The 17,568-nt window shown below is 37.7% G+C and overlaps 1 protein-coding gene across 1 annotated transcript; it reads left to right on the top strand.

The window, feature by feature from the left end:
• Positions 1-413: 413 nt before the first annotated feature.
• Positions 414-15,947, top strand: RMP24 (ribonuclease MRP subunit p24). Its single transcript, XM_081969993.1, has 5 exons — positions 414-582; positions 1,541-1,563; positions 4,324-4,526; positions 5,403-5,572; positions 15,551-15,947. The coding sequence occupies exons 1-5, from the start codon at positions 506-508 to the stop codon at positions 15,696-15,698; spliced, it is 621 nt and encodes a 206-aa protein (XP_081826119.1). The 5' UTR covers positions 414-505; the 3' UTR covers positions 15,699-15,947.
• Positions 15,948-17,568: the final 1,621 nt, after the last annotated feature.

Genomic DNA, 17,568 nt, shown 5'->3' with positions numbered 1-17,568 from the left:
TCCCCTTCCTGGCTGGAACAAGGACCAGCAGGGAAGAGCGTAGGATGGAGTTCATGAAGTTCAATACTCTGCTGCTTCTTTGCTTTCTTTTTTTTTCTTTACAGTAATTTGCATTAGCTTTTATCTTTTTGTTTCCTTCCTACAGTTTCATAGAATCACAGGGCTAGAAGGGACTTTGGAGGTCTTTCTAAGTGCAACCCCCCTGCCCAAGAGAAGAGTATTAAAAGTTTAAAATTAGTTTTAATAAAAATTATATAAAAAAATTAGAATGTGTTGCTGCTAATGGTTATTGTACTGCTCATGGCTGTAAAGAACAGAGCGGGCTAAAATCACCTGCATAAACACTCGCGGTTCTTTTCTTGCACGGAACGTTCATGCGGGCATTATTGTTCCCACCCGGTAACCGGAAACAGGCCTATGAATTATTTCCGGTTCCGTCGCTTATCAAGCTTATGCGGTTCTAGTTTTTACGCTGCTTAAGCATCGTTGGTTTGGTTTCTCCGAGATGGGAAAATGCCGGTTCCTTAAATCTGCGGCTCGACAGTTGGCGGGAACGTGCCCAGCCCAAGCGCGATTTTTGCTGTAAGGCTTTTTGTGCACCTGACTTTCTTATTTCTGCTGGTTTCCAAATGCCTCTATAACGCTCATGTCTGTTCCTATCGCGGCTGCCTCATTTTCTGGTTTGACCAAATTTAATGGTTTATAATCCTCGCTTGTTCCCTCATTTGTCAGATTTAGAAGGCTGACTAATTTAAAACACTGAGCGACACGTAACGTTTAATAATAGTAAGATAAACAATAAAAAGAAAGAAAGGAGCGAGTTATGTCCAGAAGAGAGAAATAAATAAAAACAAACAAACCCACAAGAGGTTCTGCCATTCAACCTACTGATTACTTTAATAGTTGGTGGTTATATACTAGAATGCAGAGTCGTTCAGTGTATGTTAATTAAGTCAGACAACTTAAAAGAGGACTGGTAACTAATGGTAAAGCCATCATAAAATAGGTCTCAGGATACGATTTCTTTTGTTTTATTCATTTCAGAAATTTTAATTGTGTGTGGTTAATTTAATACATTTTAAGCATAACCATATAAAATGGTTTGATCAGTTAAAATGAATAAATTCTAAACAATTGGAAAGATGAAATTGGCAACCTCCTAAATGTTTATGAATATTCCAGATTCATTTTCTTTGTTACATATTTCAGAAATGCTCAGCTGAATTTGGCGTTTCTGATTGTCAATATTCATGAGAATATAGACTTACAAGATCATTTTATGGTTGATAATTTTCAAATGACTATTGTTATCTCAGATGGAGATACCACAGTATATTGAAAACATAGTAATTACTATTTATATTGATATTTTAGCAATTTTTTGTTTGGTTAGTATTTTAAAATGATTACTATTTTTTTCATTTTTTAATGTTTTTATTATTGATTTTAATTTGCTATAAATTGTCCGAATGTAATGTAGTAAAAATTGTACAATATAAACATATACAACTCATTTCTTTGTATCATGTCTCCTCCACAGATGGACACTCAGCAACATGGAAGGTAATTACACAGGAGTTCTGGTACACCTTTGAAGTCAGATTAAAACCTTTTGAGATTTTTCTTTTTCTGTACCTTCAGCCTTTTAATCTTTCAAAAATGGAATATATAAATTTGCTATCATTCTTAAATATGAAAATGAAATTTCTGTACTGCGGTCAGTAATCTTATTATTTTAAAAAATGATTTGCAGAATATTTCCATTTTTGGATGCCCTTTTCATTTCCCCTCTAATCATGTTTACATGCAGATGAAAAAAGTGGGACAGGAAGTTATGATATGAACTCACACACTAGCTACTATATTAGCAGTAACATTTAATTCTCCAACTTCTCTGTGTCTTCTCCATCTCTGTCTAATATTAGTGCCCTGCTTAATTTGTAGGAAATCTGAACTCAGGGGGCTTGATTTCATTATAACCCAGCAATGTGATTGGGGAGGTGCTAAGTGAAATTTTGTGTCAGAAGTTTGTTTTTTCAACATACTGAAGAGTTAAACTGAAGAAATTTAATTTACCACATTCTACTAAATAATCACTTCTTGAAATCTCTTATCTCTTTGGTGATAACTGGTTTATTCTGTTACCACAAATAACTATAATATAGAGTCTTTAAAAACTAACACATTTATGATAACCATTTTATTGGGTGAATTGAATTTTTTTCTTTTTTTAAAAATGATGTAATATCAATTATTAAATGAGCAGTTAGCCTGGAAGTTTAAGCTTATGAATAATTTTATTTTTAATTAGTCAGAGATTAATTTTTAAACTATATTACAAATATTTTGAATGGAGGTGGTGCTGTGGACATAGCCTATCTGGATTTTAGCAAACTCTTTGATACAGTTTGATTAAGATCTCATTAAAAAGTTGTGCAAGTTAGGACTTAAACATTGGGTGATTCAGTGGATAGGAAGTTGATTCAGAATAGATCCCAATTTGTGATTGTTAACATGGGACTGTCTGAACAGAGACCAGTCACAAGTGGAGTGTTCTGTTCAAATGTGTTTGTAAGTCATATAACAGATTACTAGGTAAGATTTGCCTTTTTGCCAATGACATGTAATACAGGTGACATTCCTAAGGGTATTCGTAATGTGGAAAATGATTTGACATTTCTGGAAAATTGGTAAAAAATGTGGAAACTGCAATTCAGTGTTTCTAAATGTAAGATCATACACTTGTGAAAAAAAATCATTTGTCAGGGTACAATTTGGGGGTACAGTGTTAAACAGAACAATTTGGAAGAAAAAGATTTAGGTGTGGTTATAGCTGATGATTGCAGAATGAGTTAACAATGTAGCCAGTTGTGAAGGCAAACAAGATTCTGGGATGTATCACTAAAGGGATCACCAGAGGAAAAAGGAGGTCCTAAACCCACGATATAGCAGTTTAGTAGACTCCATTTAGAATACTATTCTTAGTTCTGGAGAACTCACTTAAAGATATTGATAGGATTGAGTGAGTGCAGAGATGGGCAACAAAAATTATGCATGGTCTGAACACTCCAAGCAACATTGGAAGAACTGAATATGTATAGCTTGGAAGACAGGAGGGAAAAGGGAGGGAATATTGGAACTTTTATTTTTATTATTTTATTTGTTAAATTTATTTCCTATGTGTTTTTTCTAGGTTGCTTAATATAATAAAAAGTAAAAAAATCCAGAAGTAAAATGAGAGAACAGTAATATAATGAAAAAGGAACACAACAAGAACAGAATCACAGAATAACAAGAGTTGGAAGGGATCTTTTAGGGTTAGGCGGTTGTCTAGCCCAACCCCTGCTTAAGCAGGAGACCCTTACAGAATCATAGAATCACAGGGTTGGAAGGGACCTTGTAGATCATCTAATCCAACCTGTTGTTCAAGCTTCTATCATTTCTGACAAGTGGTTGTCCAGTCTCTTTTTGAAAGAGACTGGAGAATGATGAAGCACACACAACTTCTGAAGGCACTGTCAGAAAATGTCTCCTTATTTCTAAGTTAAATCTTTCCTTGATCAGTTTCCATCCTTGTTCCTTGTCTGTCTTTCGGGTGTATTCATATTGATGAATATAAAAGATGAATGAGTGGAGAGCAGGGAAGGAACGTGGAGTCTGCCATCAATCCAGTAGCCATCTCCAGTGTGGAACTCCCCCATTTAGTTCCTAGGCCAACTGGCAGAGCCAAGTCTTCAGGCTCTTCCAGAGGATAAAAAGGTGGGGGCAGATTTTATCTTAAATGAAAGGTTGTTCCAATGGGTGAGTGCTGCAACAGAGAAGCCTTTTTTGTGGATTTAGTTAATATGTGCTTCTGGAAATAACTAAGTCTGAAAGCCTTTGTACATTTTCTGACACACATATTGCCTCTGCCTCTGGAGATTTCCCCCCTCGTATATTTAATAGTCAACTTTCCCTTTAATATGTTTTCAGCATGAACTCTGGGGAGAGAGTGGTAATTCTGTGATATTTCTTTTTGTTTATGGAATTAGCTTTAAAAGTGCCAAGTTTGCTTCTATAAAGATGGGAAGTATTTTCAGTTGCTTTTATGCAGCTTAAGAAAGATTTTTCAACCAGCAGGCAGCTGAGCAGCAGATTATTGTGCCAGACAGTTCACTCGGTGAGAAAAGGTTGCATTTGCTAGTAGCCTTGGCTAGTATATGTGCATTTATGGCTTTCCTCTTGTTAAACCTTAGTTTAAAAACAATGAAATTTTAATTGATTGTATTACAATATATCACTTTATAATTAAAATTCAGAGAACTTTACTGTTCTTATTTTCAGGCAAAAAGGAAGATCCTGTAAATCCGGTGTGCTGCTACTGTTTCCAATTTCTTTTTCCCAATAACTATAGAATACGTCTATTGCCCAAAATGAAAATAACATCAAGGACAGAAAAAATACTCAATCTAGAAAAAAAAAACTACAGGCTAAGTTTAAAGCAAACAAAGCTCTTGAGGAAGTACAAGGAATCAAAGAATGCCCTGGTAAGTTTAAACGTGATGCAATTTGCCTCATAGTAATAGAATAAAAAGTTATTAAGACTAAAGTATATTAAGAAAAGCAAATAAATAGAAACAACAAAAAGTCTTTTCCATTGTAACATTACGTGGTTGAATTGATAAACGCTAATAGCATAATATACAATACAATAGCAGAGTTGGAAGGGACCTTGGAGGTCTTCTAGTCCAACCCCCTGCCTAGCCAGGAAACCCTATACCGTTTCAGACAGATGGCTATCCAACATCTTCTTAAAGACTTCCAGTGTTGGGGCATTCACAACTTCTGGAGACAAGCTGTTCCATTCATTAATTTTTCTAACTGTCAGGAAGTTTCTCCTCAGTTCTAAGTTGCTTCTCTCCTTGATTAGTTTCCACCCATTGCTTCTTGTTCTACCCTCAGGTGCCTTGGAAAATAATATAATTCATACAGCTTTAGGAATTTTCTCTATTTTCTTAATCCATATTTCTGACACAATAATTGGAGCAACTATGACCATAGAATATTGGATATGATCTTTGAGATCCATCTAGTCTAATGTCTTCCCCACGGCAGGAATGTACCGACAGCAAAAATGTTGGAAAGTAAAGGAGCCAAATTCTTGGTGCCTTTTGTTTTCCTGAAATGCAGTTGTGCAATTTCCACAAGAGACTGTGATGTGTTGGCATATATCAAGTTTGAAATATTATTTTACTTAAATTAATAAATAGTGATTATAAGATTTTTTGGCAGAACTTTGTAGATTTGGAATATATTTCTTATGAATTCTTAGTCATTTCCATGAAATACTTAATTGTACTAGTGTATATTAATGTCTAAGTAAATTGAGCTTAATAGCATGTGGACTTCCCTTATCTCTTTAGCTAATTACCTGCAATTCATGCAAAAAAACAACAAGGCATTATGGAATGAGTAGAGAGGAATACAGCTTTAAAACACCAAATTCGAAAATATCGTCAAACAGAAGTACACCTCTTATAAATTCTTATAAGAACTCTGGATCCAAAAGAGAAAAATCATCTTCAGGCCTCAGGTATTATTGTCTGTCTGTCTGTCTGTCTGTCTGTCTGTCTGTCTGTCTGTCTGTCTGTCTATCTATCTATCTATCTATCTATCTATCTATCATCTATCTATCTGATTTACATTCTGTGTCTTTTACAGATACCTCTATTTTGCTTTACAACAATCATACTGTGAGGTATGTTCTACTGACAGACTGTGACCCAAAGCCACCCAGTGAAATTCTGTGGTTAAGAGTAGACTAGAACCTATATGTCCTCACTACTAGTCCTTTTCTATTTTTCTTTTAAAGCGGAATAGTGTTACACAACTGGGATTCATTCATGAACAGAAGTTTTAGTCAATGTTGTTGCTGAAAAACTAAGCTATGTACGGTATATTGAGAATTTTTGGGGTCATTACTCTGTCTAAAGGATAAGCTCTTAAAAAGCATATTAGAGTCACAGCTTGAAAACTGTTTACAAGAGTATTAAATAATGATATGGAGTGTGTACTAATTACTGTAGTTTATTAATTTTCACTGTGTAGATGGATTTGCTCCCATGTATTATTCCACTTAGTCAGTGCCGTTCTTGCTGTTTTATTGAGTGTCTCTTTAAATAGTCAGACCCAGAACTTATGATGATAATGATATTGATATCTATTAAGTCGAGTCCGACTCTTGGTAATTCTATGGCCCAGTCTCTTCATGTCTTCCTATCCCACTATTTCTTCAAGTTTTCTATGCTGTCTTACCAGATTTGCTAGTGTCCACTGTGTTCTTTGGTGGCCTGGCTTCTTTTACATCTCACTCTTCCAAACATAATTGCTTTCTCCAGTGAATTTTCTCACATGACATGGCCAGAGTAAATGAGACACAGTGTCAAGCGTGCTCCTTCAATAACCAATTGTTTGTGGAATTAAAGATACTTTTATTGGCTGTGAAAAGATAGCAGCCAAAGGAAAGCAAGATCTGAGCCAAAAAGGCACGAACATGTACATATCAAATGTTTGCCCAGCACCCCAATTACCCCAACCCAGGACCAATCTGTAACTCCCAAAGGTGCATGTGGGGTGCATCTTCAAAAACCTCATTCAGATGGTATGCAGAGACGGTTGACCTTGACCAAGTCCAAACACAGGCCATCAGCATGCGAAAAAGATGGTGAGAACCAAACTCCCTTCTCATAACTCCTCCAGCACCATAAATTCCCCAACCCAAATATCTCACACACCCCTCCCTCCCCATTTCTATGGCAGCCGATAGCAAGCAAGCGAATCCTCCCCATATTGCTGCATATAATTCCAAACCTAAACAACACCCCCCCCCCCAATTATTTGGGATCTCCTCTGTACTTCACTCCAAGGGGAGGAATTTTTGGAATTCGATGACTGCGGGGCCCCACTCCCCCCCCCTTGGAGGGGCTCGAATGGCTGCTGCAGCTGTGGCTCCTCCATCCTCGCCAGCTCCGGGTTAGACAGGTCGTCTGCTGGTCCCACCGCCTGCTCGGCTAATTCAATCTCCCTTTTTCAGTGTGGCTTTCACAGAAATGGTGCTTCTCCCATGCTTTTTGAAGAAGTTTCAAAGCATGGGTCATCATGAGGTCCTCTTTTTCGGCTTCCTGCCAGGCGGCCTCTGGTTGCTGGCGTTAGCTAGTAGTGACTCCGGCTGGAGTCTCCTCGGGATCACTCTTCTGCCACCCTCCCAACGACCATCTGGGCCGGGTGGATGTTTCCTCCAAATCCAGTTCAGCCATCCATTCTGTTTCCAAAGGAAAAGAGGATCCAGTAGCTGACATGTCTTTCTGGTCACTGCAGAGATTAGACATCTTTGTTTTTCTTTATATGCACCCCTCACGGACGTTTTTAGCTCTGGGATGGGTGGGAGGTGGGAGATCTTGCTTAATGTCAGGCATGTCTCCTTCAATAGCCAAGAAAGAAAACTCCCAACTCCATTGTTTGTGGAATTAAAGATACTTTTACTGATTATGAAAAGATAGCAGCGAAAGGAAAGCAAGATCTGAGCCAAAAAGGCACGAACATGTACATATCAAATGTTTGCCCAGCATCCCCCCCCCAATTAACCCAACCCAACTCCCAAAGGTGTTATGTGGGGTGCATCTTCAAAAACCTCATTCAGATGGTATGCAGAGATGGTTGACCTTGACCAAGTCCAAACACAGGTCATCAGCATGCACAGAAGATGATGAGGACCACTCCCTTTTGATAACTCCTCCAGCACCATAAATTCCCCAACACAAATACCTCCCTCTCCCTCCCTCCCCGTTTCTATGGCAGCCGATAGCAAACAAGCAAAGTAGAGGCTGCCGCACAGTTTCATAGTTTTCCCTTCTATGTCTGGTGTTGGGTACTCCAGTACTTGCTTTTTACTTACCTTTGCTATCTAAGAAATATACTGCAGCTTTCTCCAGCACCTCAGCTCATTCAAATAAATTTTCTTCCTATCTTGCTTTTTTTAAGGTCCAACTTTCACAATCATAGATAGCTATGGGGAACACAATAGAATGAACTAATCTACATTTCGTTGTCTGGCTGATGTCCTTGCTTTTCCATATTCAGTTCAGGTTCATCTATGCAATCCAGTGCAATCCAGTGTTTTATTACTGTGCTGCATTTACCACATTGAGCTATTTGTGATGTTAGGAAAATGATTTTTTTCACACATTCTATCTCTTCACCATCAATTTCTCTCTTGAAATTTTTCTTCCTTGCATTGGTCATGAAATTGATTTTTTGGGTGTTCGGAAAGAGACTGAAATTCTCTTTCTTTCTTTTTCTTGATCAGTTCCAGGCCTTCTTTGGTTTCTGAGAAGAGAGTTATATCACCAGTATACTGAATATTATTGATGTTCCTTCCACCATTCTTTACCCCAATTTTAGATTCTATATATATAGTCTCCCTTTATTTATTTATCAGCACAAATACAACACACACACACACACACACACACACACGTATATATTTATTTAGAATAAACACAAACTCCTTAAAATCATCTTCCATTACAAATTGTAGAAAGTGTGTCAATTGGTTACAAAGAACTTTCGTACATCCTTTCCACAGTCATCACCTATGATTCATATCAAGTTATATATTTTACATCAATATATTTATATATATTGCTATCATCATACGTCATCCTTCATATAACTATAGTTATTTTAATGTCCCTTTATAACAAACATTCCAAAGTTTAAAACAAAACCACATAATAGCATTCCCTTATCTATTTTCAATATCATCTAGCCACATTATATCTTTATAACACATTCAAAATAAAAATTAATTATGTTTAATAACAATTTTTTGACCTTTTCTTAATCATTGTTTACAATTTATATCCAATTTCCCTTTTATCAATACAAATTATTACATTATTATCATTATCAGTCATTTATTTAACAATAGTTTGACTAAATTTAACTTACTTTTCCCCCTTTTTCACCATTTAAAATTTATACCAAATTTCCTCTTATCAAACCAATACATATGTATACATTGTTACCATTATCAATTATTTATCTAACTTTATCTATTATCACTACATTTTTAACATAATGCTCTAGTTTTAACTAAATTTAACTAGTGTTTTAGTATTAATTTTCATATCTCAACCTGTGTCTTTCCAGTAATAGTGTAGTACTATTTCTTTTGCCATTTGTGGAATTGATCTTCTGGTTATTTCCTTAATCAAATTTGTTTGGACTTCTCTTTGCAACTTGTTGCTTGTTACATATCTTATAAAATCTCAAAACCATCAACTTCTTTAATCAGCTTATCTTTGGTTATCAGTAGTGTTTTTGTCAAAGTTTCTCTCCTTAAGTCCATCAATTCTTCTCTTTTTTCTTCTTCTGGAGTAAAACACCTTTCCATCTATCTTACCTTTTCTTCTTCCACTCTTTCCATTTCCAACCACACTCAGTTCACTGTCAATATCCACAGTTATCTTGCCTCTTTGTTCATTTTTCCCCTTGGGTTTTTAGGACTCTAGCCTCCACTTTTTCCATTTGCTGGATATCTTCCATTTTTCCATCAGGTTTTATAACATTACAATTTATATTTTCAATATTTTCCCATCTCTTCTCAATTCTCTCTGTTTTTTCTAATAATTTTTGAATTCCAAACATAATCTGTTGTAATGTTATGGTTTCTTTTTGATGTCGTGCCATCTTTCCAATTAGTAAACACTCTAGTTTAAAAACAAATCTTTGTTTTCACTTCTTTCCAGCTACCAACAAGCATTCAAAGAGCACCTGTGTAAACAACCCATGCTCTTCTCTATAAACAAGCTGAAGCCTTTGAAGTGCAAGGTCAAAATGATCAAAGGGAAAAAAGAAAAAGCAATGTTTCCAGGTCTCAACCTCCAACTTCCAAGTGGCAGTGTAACTTCTTTTCCCTTTAAGATTACTACCCTCTTTATATTCCTTTTATATCTTCTTTATGTTTCAGGCTTAGAAGAAACAAAATTCTTAAATGAAACAAAAGAAAAAGAAAAAAATCCTTCCCAACCAGTATTGTAGAAATAAAGGAAAATATTTAATCCATAGGTCAGCGATGGCGAACCTTTTTTGGCTTGTGTGCCACAAGTGGGGGGAGCGCAAGGGGGGGCGTGTGCGGGCGTGCCGCACCCATAATGCAACGTGTGACCCCCCCATTTTTACATGCTTTTTTTGCCCTCCCCAGGCTCCAGAGACTTTATAGGAGCCTGGGGAGGGCGAAAAGAGCCTCCCCCGTCCCTCCGGAGGCCCTCCGGAGGCTTCAGAGACCATCCGGAGGCTTCCCTGAAGCCTTCAGAGCGCTCAAAAGGATCCTCCAAGCAAACCGGAAGTGACTTGACAAATGGCTCCGCCTGCCACCTGTGGCACGCGTGCCATAGGTTCACCATCACTGCCATAGGTAAAACAAGAAATAGAAGAACAAAATCCGATACTTTCACTTTAAAAAGTAATAAATGTTTACAAAACTTCCATTCATAGAAAAAAATAAAATAAAAAGGTAACACACTGTCCAATAATGCTTAATTTCGCTGCTTATTTCCTTTTCTTTACCAGTTTAATTTAACTTCAATCTTTTTTGGGCAATCTTTTACAAAAATAAGATTCCTCACCAGATGGACACACTTTCTCTTTCTCCTTTCCTCCCATTACGGAGCTGTCTCAACTTCGGCAGCTTGAAGCTGTTCTTAATGCCTCTGGCAAGAAGAGATTCTCTTGGATCAATCAGGGACTTTGTGGTGTCCCTGAGATCAGCAAGACATACTCTTCCCTGTCACCGTCTCCTTGGGATGGTTTAGGTCCGAATGGACCGTCCAGCGGCAAAAGTGTCATCTGCGATCTTGGGGCTCCGAGATCGCACGTCGTACCATCGCGACGTCAGCTCTTTTCTCCATCAAAGGCTTTCTTGTAATCGATGAAGCACATGTAAATGATCTTTTGATATTCATTAGATTTTTTCCATGATCCAGCAGAGATTTGCAATATACTTGTAGAAGCATGACCCCTTTGGAAATTGCCTTGGACATCTGGTAATTCTGTTTTGATGGTTGGTGCTAGATGTTGTATAATTTTAAGCAGACTCCTGCTGACATCAGGGATGACAGCAATTGTACAATAATTGGAGCAATGTTCAGAGGCACCCTTTTTGGCAGTGGGATGAACACTGAATGTTTCCAATCCTATGGTCATGTTTTGATTTCCCAGTTTTTCTGGCACAGGTCTTTAATGAAACGGAGTAGTACAGGTCTCAGTAATTCTGCAGAAATAGTGTCAACTCTCTGTCTGGCAGTTGCTTCATTGTCCGTAGGATCTCTTTCTCGAGGATGGCCAGTTCATCGTCCTGAGGTTGGGCCTGTTTACTATCTGCATACAGTTCTTCAGTACATTCTTACCTTCTATTCTTGGGGCCTTGTTGTTCAGACAGTTCTTTCCCTTGCTTGTTTTTAATGATGCCTTTTCAACCAATAAATGGTATTTGGATCTTTTTGACTTGCATAAATACATTGGGTGTGATCCTTCATGTAGTTTGCTTCGAGTTCTTTACATCGTTCTTCCCAATGTAGTTAATTATCCTTTGCTACCCTCTGGAAAACTGCATTAAATCTTCTTCCCATTTGCCTCATGCCTTGGCTGCTTTTCTTTGATCAGCTATTTTGATGGTTTCATCTGAGAGCCTCTTGCATTTTTTTCTGACTTCTTGTGTGTTTTTCTGCAATTCCAATAATTTGAATGACTTTCCTGCTACAGTTCACCAGGTGTCTTCTCAGAAGTGTCCAGTTTTGAAACCTATTTTCCATCTCTATTGTATATGTAATAGACCTAGATAGTTTTTTCCCTTGTGCCATCACTCTACTGAACACTTAATTCCCACAGCACTGTCACATTTCTCATCTTTCCTACTATGATCTTTTGGTTTCTTATGATTTATCATTTTTTGTTTGTAATTAATGATTGTTAATTATGATTTATGATCTATGACTTATTACTTGCTGTTTATGTTTACACTATGAGCTTAAAGACTGGAGGCATATTCTTTGTGTATTCAATCACATTTGACCAATAAAGAATTCTCTGTTGCTTTTCATGTACATTTGAGAGCTGCTGCACCAGAGAATAATTCCTTGTGTGTCTAATCACACTTGTCCAGTGGAACAACTTGCCTCCAAAGTTGTAAATGCTCTAACACTGGAAGTTTTAAAAAAGAGATTGGATAACAAATTGTCTGAAATCGTATAGTTTCCTGCCTAAGCAGGGAGCTGGAGTAGAAGACCTCCAGGTCCCTTCTAACTATTCTATTCTATTCTATTCTGTTCTTTATTCTATTCCTATTCCTATTCCTATTATTTCTTATTTTATTTTATTCTATTCCATTCCATTTCATTGTAGAAAACACGATAGGAGATAGGTACTAAAGGGATACTTCATTAGGTCAGTCTGATAATCAGATTAAGATGCATACTTGTCTTCACTTCATGATTTTTTTCCTAAGAGATGAAAACAAATCTGGGATCTTTAGAAGGATAAACTTCTGTTCTTTTAATGAACTGTAGATTCACATAAGCATGCCTGTTGGAGCTGGGCTGCAAATATCCAAATGGGCACTGAATCTTCTGCAAAGATACAGGGGAAAAAAACCTTCAGCTTTCATTTAATAGTGATATGGATTTTGGCAGCACAGACTTGGTGGCTCATATACAGGCTTCATGGTAGGGTCCCAGGGACGGGATCATCCTATATAAAGGTTGGATGAGAAGAAGGCAGCCTGTGCCATGGATTATCTCCTTTAATAATTGGAAAACATAATTAGAGGGATACGTTTTAGCCATAGAATTAGAAAGCTGAATAGGGAAGGCAAAAAGGATGAATATTGCTCCTCATTTAGTCTCGTTGCCCTTCAGCTGGTATTAAAATTAACATGTCTTTGATTATCAGATGTCTTTGTAAAGCTGTTTCTCTTCTTAATTCCATCATCAAATCCATATCTTGACAAGAGAGGTAGAGCTCCAGATAGTCAAATTCACTCTTCAATATCTTTTCACTTTTGGAAGGGACCTTGGAGGTCTTCTAGTCCAACCCCCTGCCTAGGCAGGAAACCCTATGCCGTTTCAGACAGATGGCTATCCAACATCTTCTTAAAGACTTCCACTGTTGGGGCATTCACAACTTCTGGAGGCAAGCTGTTCCACTGATTAATTGTTCTAACTGTCAGGAAATTTCTCCTCAGTTCTAAGTTGCTTCTCTCCTTGATTAGTTTCCACCCATTGCTTCTTGTTCTGTCCTCAGGTGCCTTGGAGAATAGCTTGACTCCCTCTTCTTTGTGGCAACCCCTGAGATATTGGAACACTGCTATCATGTCTCCCCTAGTCCTTCTTTCTCTTAAGCTAGACATACCTAGTTCCTGCAACCGTTCTTCATATGTTTTAGTCTCCAGTCCCCTAATCATCTTTGTTGCTCTTCTCTGCACTCTTTCTAGAGTCTCCACATCTTTTTTACATCGTGGCGAGCAGAACTGAATGCAGTATTCCAAGTGTGGCCTTACCAAGGCATTATAAAGTGGTATTAACACTTCACGTGATCTTGATTCTATCCCTCTGTTGATGCAGCCTAGAACTGTGTTGGCTTTTTTGGCAGCTGCTGCACACTGCTGGCTCATATTTAAATGGTTATCCACTAGAACTCCAAGATCCCTCTCACAGTTACTACTATTGAGGATAGTACCACCTATACTGTACCTGTGCATTTTGTTTTTGTTGCCTAAATGTAGAACCTTACTCTTTTCACCATTGAATTTCATTTTATTAGATAGTGCCCAATGTTCAAGTTTGTCAAGATCCTTCTGTACCTTAAGCCTATCTTCTGGAGTGTTGGCTATTCCTGCCAGCTTGGTGTCATCTGCAAATTTGATGAGTTCCCCATTTATTCCCTCATCCAAATCATTGATGAAGATGTTGAAGAGTACTGGGCCTAAAACAGAGCCTTGAGGTACTCCACTGCATACTTTCCTCCATGTAGATGCAGTTCCATTGAGGACTACACGTTGAGTGCGGTTGGTCAGCAAGTTATGAATCCATCTGGTGGTGATGCTGTCTAACCCACATTCTTCTACTTTATCTAGTAGTAGGTTATGGTCTACCTTATCAAAAGCCTTACTGAAGTCCAAGTAAACTATGCACAAACTATGCACTTATGCACAAGTTTCTTCTAATTTTTTCAGAGATGGAGGGTTCTATCTTTTCTTTTCCTTCCCTTGCCCAAAATATTTCTCACAGACACCTGCAAAGGAACAGTCCGTGTCCTTGAGATGTTATCAGTCCACAAACAAGCTGCAAATCCTCCAACTTCAGTAAAATCAAGGAAAGTAGAACAAAGGATACATTGTTTCAAAAGAAAAAGAAAAACCAAATTCTGGCTTCCGAATGGCAGATTCAACTTTCTCTTATTCGTTTCAGGTTTGAAAAAAAAAAGCAAAAGTCTCTTAAGTATCTTTAATAAAATTTAATAAACAGTAGGAGGAAGGATTGTTAAAATTAAAAAGAAGTTTTAGTTCAGCCAAAAAATAAGGTAACAGGAAATAGAAGAAAAAATCAGTTCATTCACTTAAGAGGAGAAACGGGAAGCGTTACAATCACTTCAATCCACAAAATGTTGTTACATAGAAAAAAAAGGGGGAAAAAACTTTCTGAGGCAGTCCAATAGAGATACATTTTGCTGCTTTATTCTTAGCATAAAGGACTAATTTATCCTAGAAAAAAAAAGTTTCTTTGGGCAATCATTCTCAAAGAAAAAAAAATCTCACCAAATAGACTCACTTTCACTTTCACTGCCTTTCCTCCGGAGCCGTCTCCGAGTTTGTCAGCCTGGGGGCTGTTTATTTACCGCCGCTTTGGAGAGCTTCCCTTGGTTCAAACAGGTACTTTGCGATGTCCCTGTGACCAGCAAGGATTTGTCTCCCTTTCACCATCTCTTCGGGATGGCTTAGGTTACAGCAGTAAAAGAATCAACGGCAGTCTCAGACTATCGAGATCGCACATTGGGATTCTGTCTACTTTCTCAGATCAAACAACCCCCAAATTACAGGACAAGAAAGTGACTTAGTCGCCTTGCGCAATCAGAATCTAACTGAGCAGATCTGAGTTATTATTTAATAGATGCCTAGAATGCAAAAGACCTGAATATATCCAAGTGATTCTTCCCTTTCTTACAGAGACCACTGGCTGGCTACTGCAGACATAAAAATGGGAGAAATCATACTTTTTTTTTTGGAGAAAAATATTTAAACTGTCCATCTGCATAAGTCTGTGTACTTATACATCAGTGTACTTATTTAACTGAAAGTATAATTTATAAACAATAATTCAGTCTTTCTAGAAGAAGCTCAATATAATTCATGAAACAGCATATATTGTATATTTAGTTATTTTAAAATGTACTTTTTATTTCATTATCTTATTGTATAATATAGCATATGTAATACTTAATCTGTGTTTCCTTTCAGAAGTACTACAGTTGGATTACCCATACATCATTTCTCTAGGACACAGAATAAAGCCAAAATCCTTTCCAGTCAATTAAAAAGAATGCTTAACTTTGAAGAAGATAAAAGCAAAAGGGGAAATCTGAAGAATTTCTTAATGTCACTTTAAAAACTTAAAATAAGTAAGAGCCTATAATTATAACTGCACTGTCTACAACTGTATTATACAATGCACCATGAACAAATATGTAGACATTGCCCTGGAGATAAAAAAAAATGTTTTGAATGGTAAGATAAATTGAATACCCACACCACCATAAGGAACATAAATGGGAATAATGGGAATGTTAAATTATTACTACTTATATTCTTCAAAATAAAATTGATCTGAACTTAAAACTCACTCTCTAAGAGGTTTACAGAGTCAGCATATTGCCCTCAACAGTCTGGGTCTTCAGTTTATAAAATACAACTACAATTTTTCCCCCAAAATTGTAACCCTCAAAGGACAAGGAAAATATGTTTGGAAAACAACTGGTTCATTCCATCTGAAAGGCTTTAATCTAAAACTAGAAGGGAAGGGATAACTTTAGGACCAAAACCCAAGTCTAAACACCAAGACAATCTGAACAAAGTGAAAGCAGTGTTTTAGACTTTCAGAGAGCTGACTTCAACAAACTATAAGATTACAAAGGATGAGTACAAATCACCTGAACAAGATGGCTTACATCTCAAGGGTTCTGAAGGAGCTGGCAGATGTAATCTCAGAGCCACTGAATGTAATATTTCAAAACTCCTGTAAAACAAGGGAACTACCAGGGGACTGAGAAAGGTCTGATAGGGTTCCAATCTAAAAAAAACAAAAGGTGGGCATGGATCCAGGAAATTATAGGCCAATCGGCTTGACATCAATACCTGGAAAAATCCTAGAAAAGATTAAGGATTTATTATTACCTAGAAATGAACAAGGTGATACAATTTTGTTAAAAACTGATCATACCAGATAACTTTTAATAAAGTAACTGGTGGACCTGTGAATGTGCCAGGTGCTAGTCATGAGACTGTGGTTAGGGAAGTGAAAGTGGAACTGTTTATTCCAAGAGAATCCTGCAAGAAAGTTGCATGTGCTGATGCCCCATTGTCCAACAGACTATGCTGCCCTACCAGCCAATGGATTGTGCCAGGGGCTAAGTCATGGAAGCCAAAGATACATCCCATGATGTCCAGGGAGATGGAAGAGTTTAGGGGCTTAATAGATACGAATTTGGCCAGGGACTTTACCCAGCTTGCCAAATTGAAGAATGGGTCCCTGAGGATGTGCGTGGATTATAAATTCTATTTGTATGGAGAACATGTACCCCCCCCCCATGAAAGTCATGTTGGGTTACTTGTCCAAAGGGAGAATTTTCACTAAACTGGACTTGAGGGAAGCTTACTCCTGAGTGAGGATTAGGGAGAGGGATGAGTGGAAGACCACGTTCAACAGTCCCTTAGAGTGCTACCAATTCTGGGTGATGCTGTTTGGGATACAGGAAGCTCCAGCTGTTCATGCAGTTGATAAAGCGGTCTTACATGAACATCTGTACAAAGCGGTGCTGATGTACCTGGTTGATATTTTAATTTATACTAAGACAATGGAAGAGCATGTAAAGCTACGCTATTTGCTGGGATGGGGGAGACTTCCTAGCAGACGCTCTCGCACCTGCCTCAATATGTAAGCACTAGAGAAGAGGTAATTATTTCTATTATCCTATCCAAACAACTGGCTGTACTGATGTGCATGAGACAGCCACAGAAGAGCCCCCCTCGATCAGGAGGCTCACTGATCCAGCGACTGAAAGAAACAAGGGGTATGGATGAGTAGTTTCAAAAGCATAAGAGTAACTTGATGCTGAAACAAGGCTTAGTGTGGAAGGGGCGGGGTAAAGTATATATCCCAGATAGCCAGAGAACCATGGTTTCATAACATGTCCAAAACTCCCTTCCACCTGGGTCTTAGAGAAAATGTCCATGCAGCTTGTCTACAAGCTGCATGGGGT

The sequence above is a fragment of the Natrix helvetica genome (genome assembly GCF_964273705.1).
Source record: "Natrix helvetica genome assembly, chromosome: Z".
Classification (NCBI taxonomy): domain Eukaryota; kingdom Metazoa; phylum Chordata; class Lepidosauria; order Squamata; family Natricidae; genus Natrix; species Natrix helvetica.
Note: the sequence above shows the minus strand (reverse complement) of the source record. Positions and strands in the feature narration are given on the sequence as shown.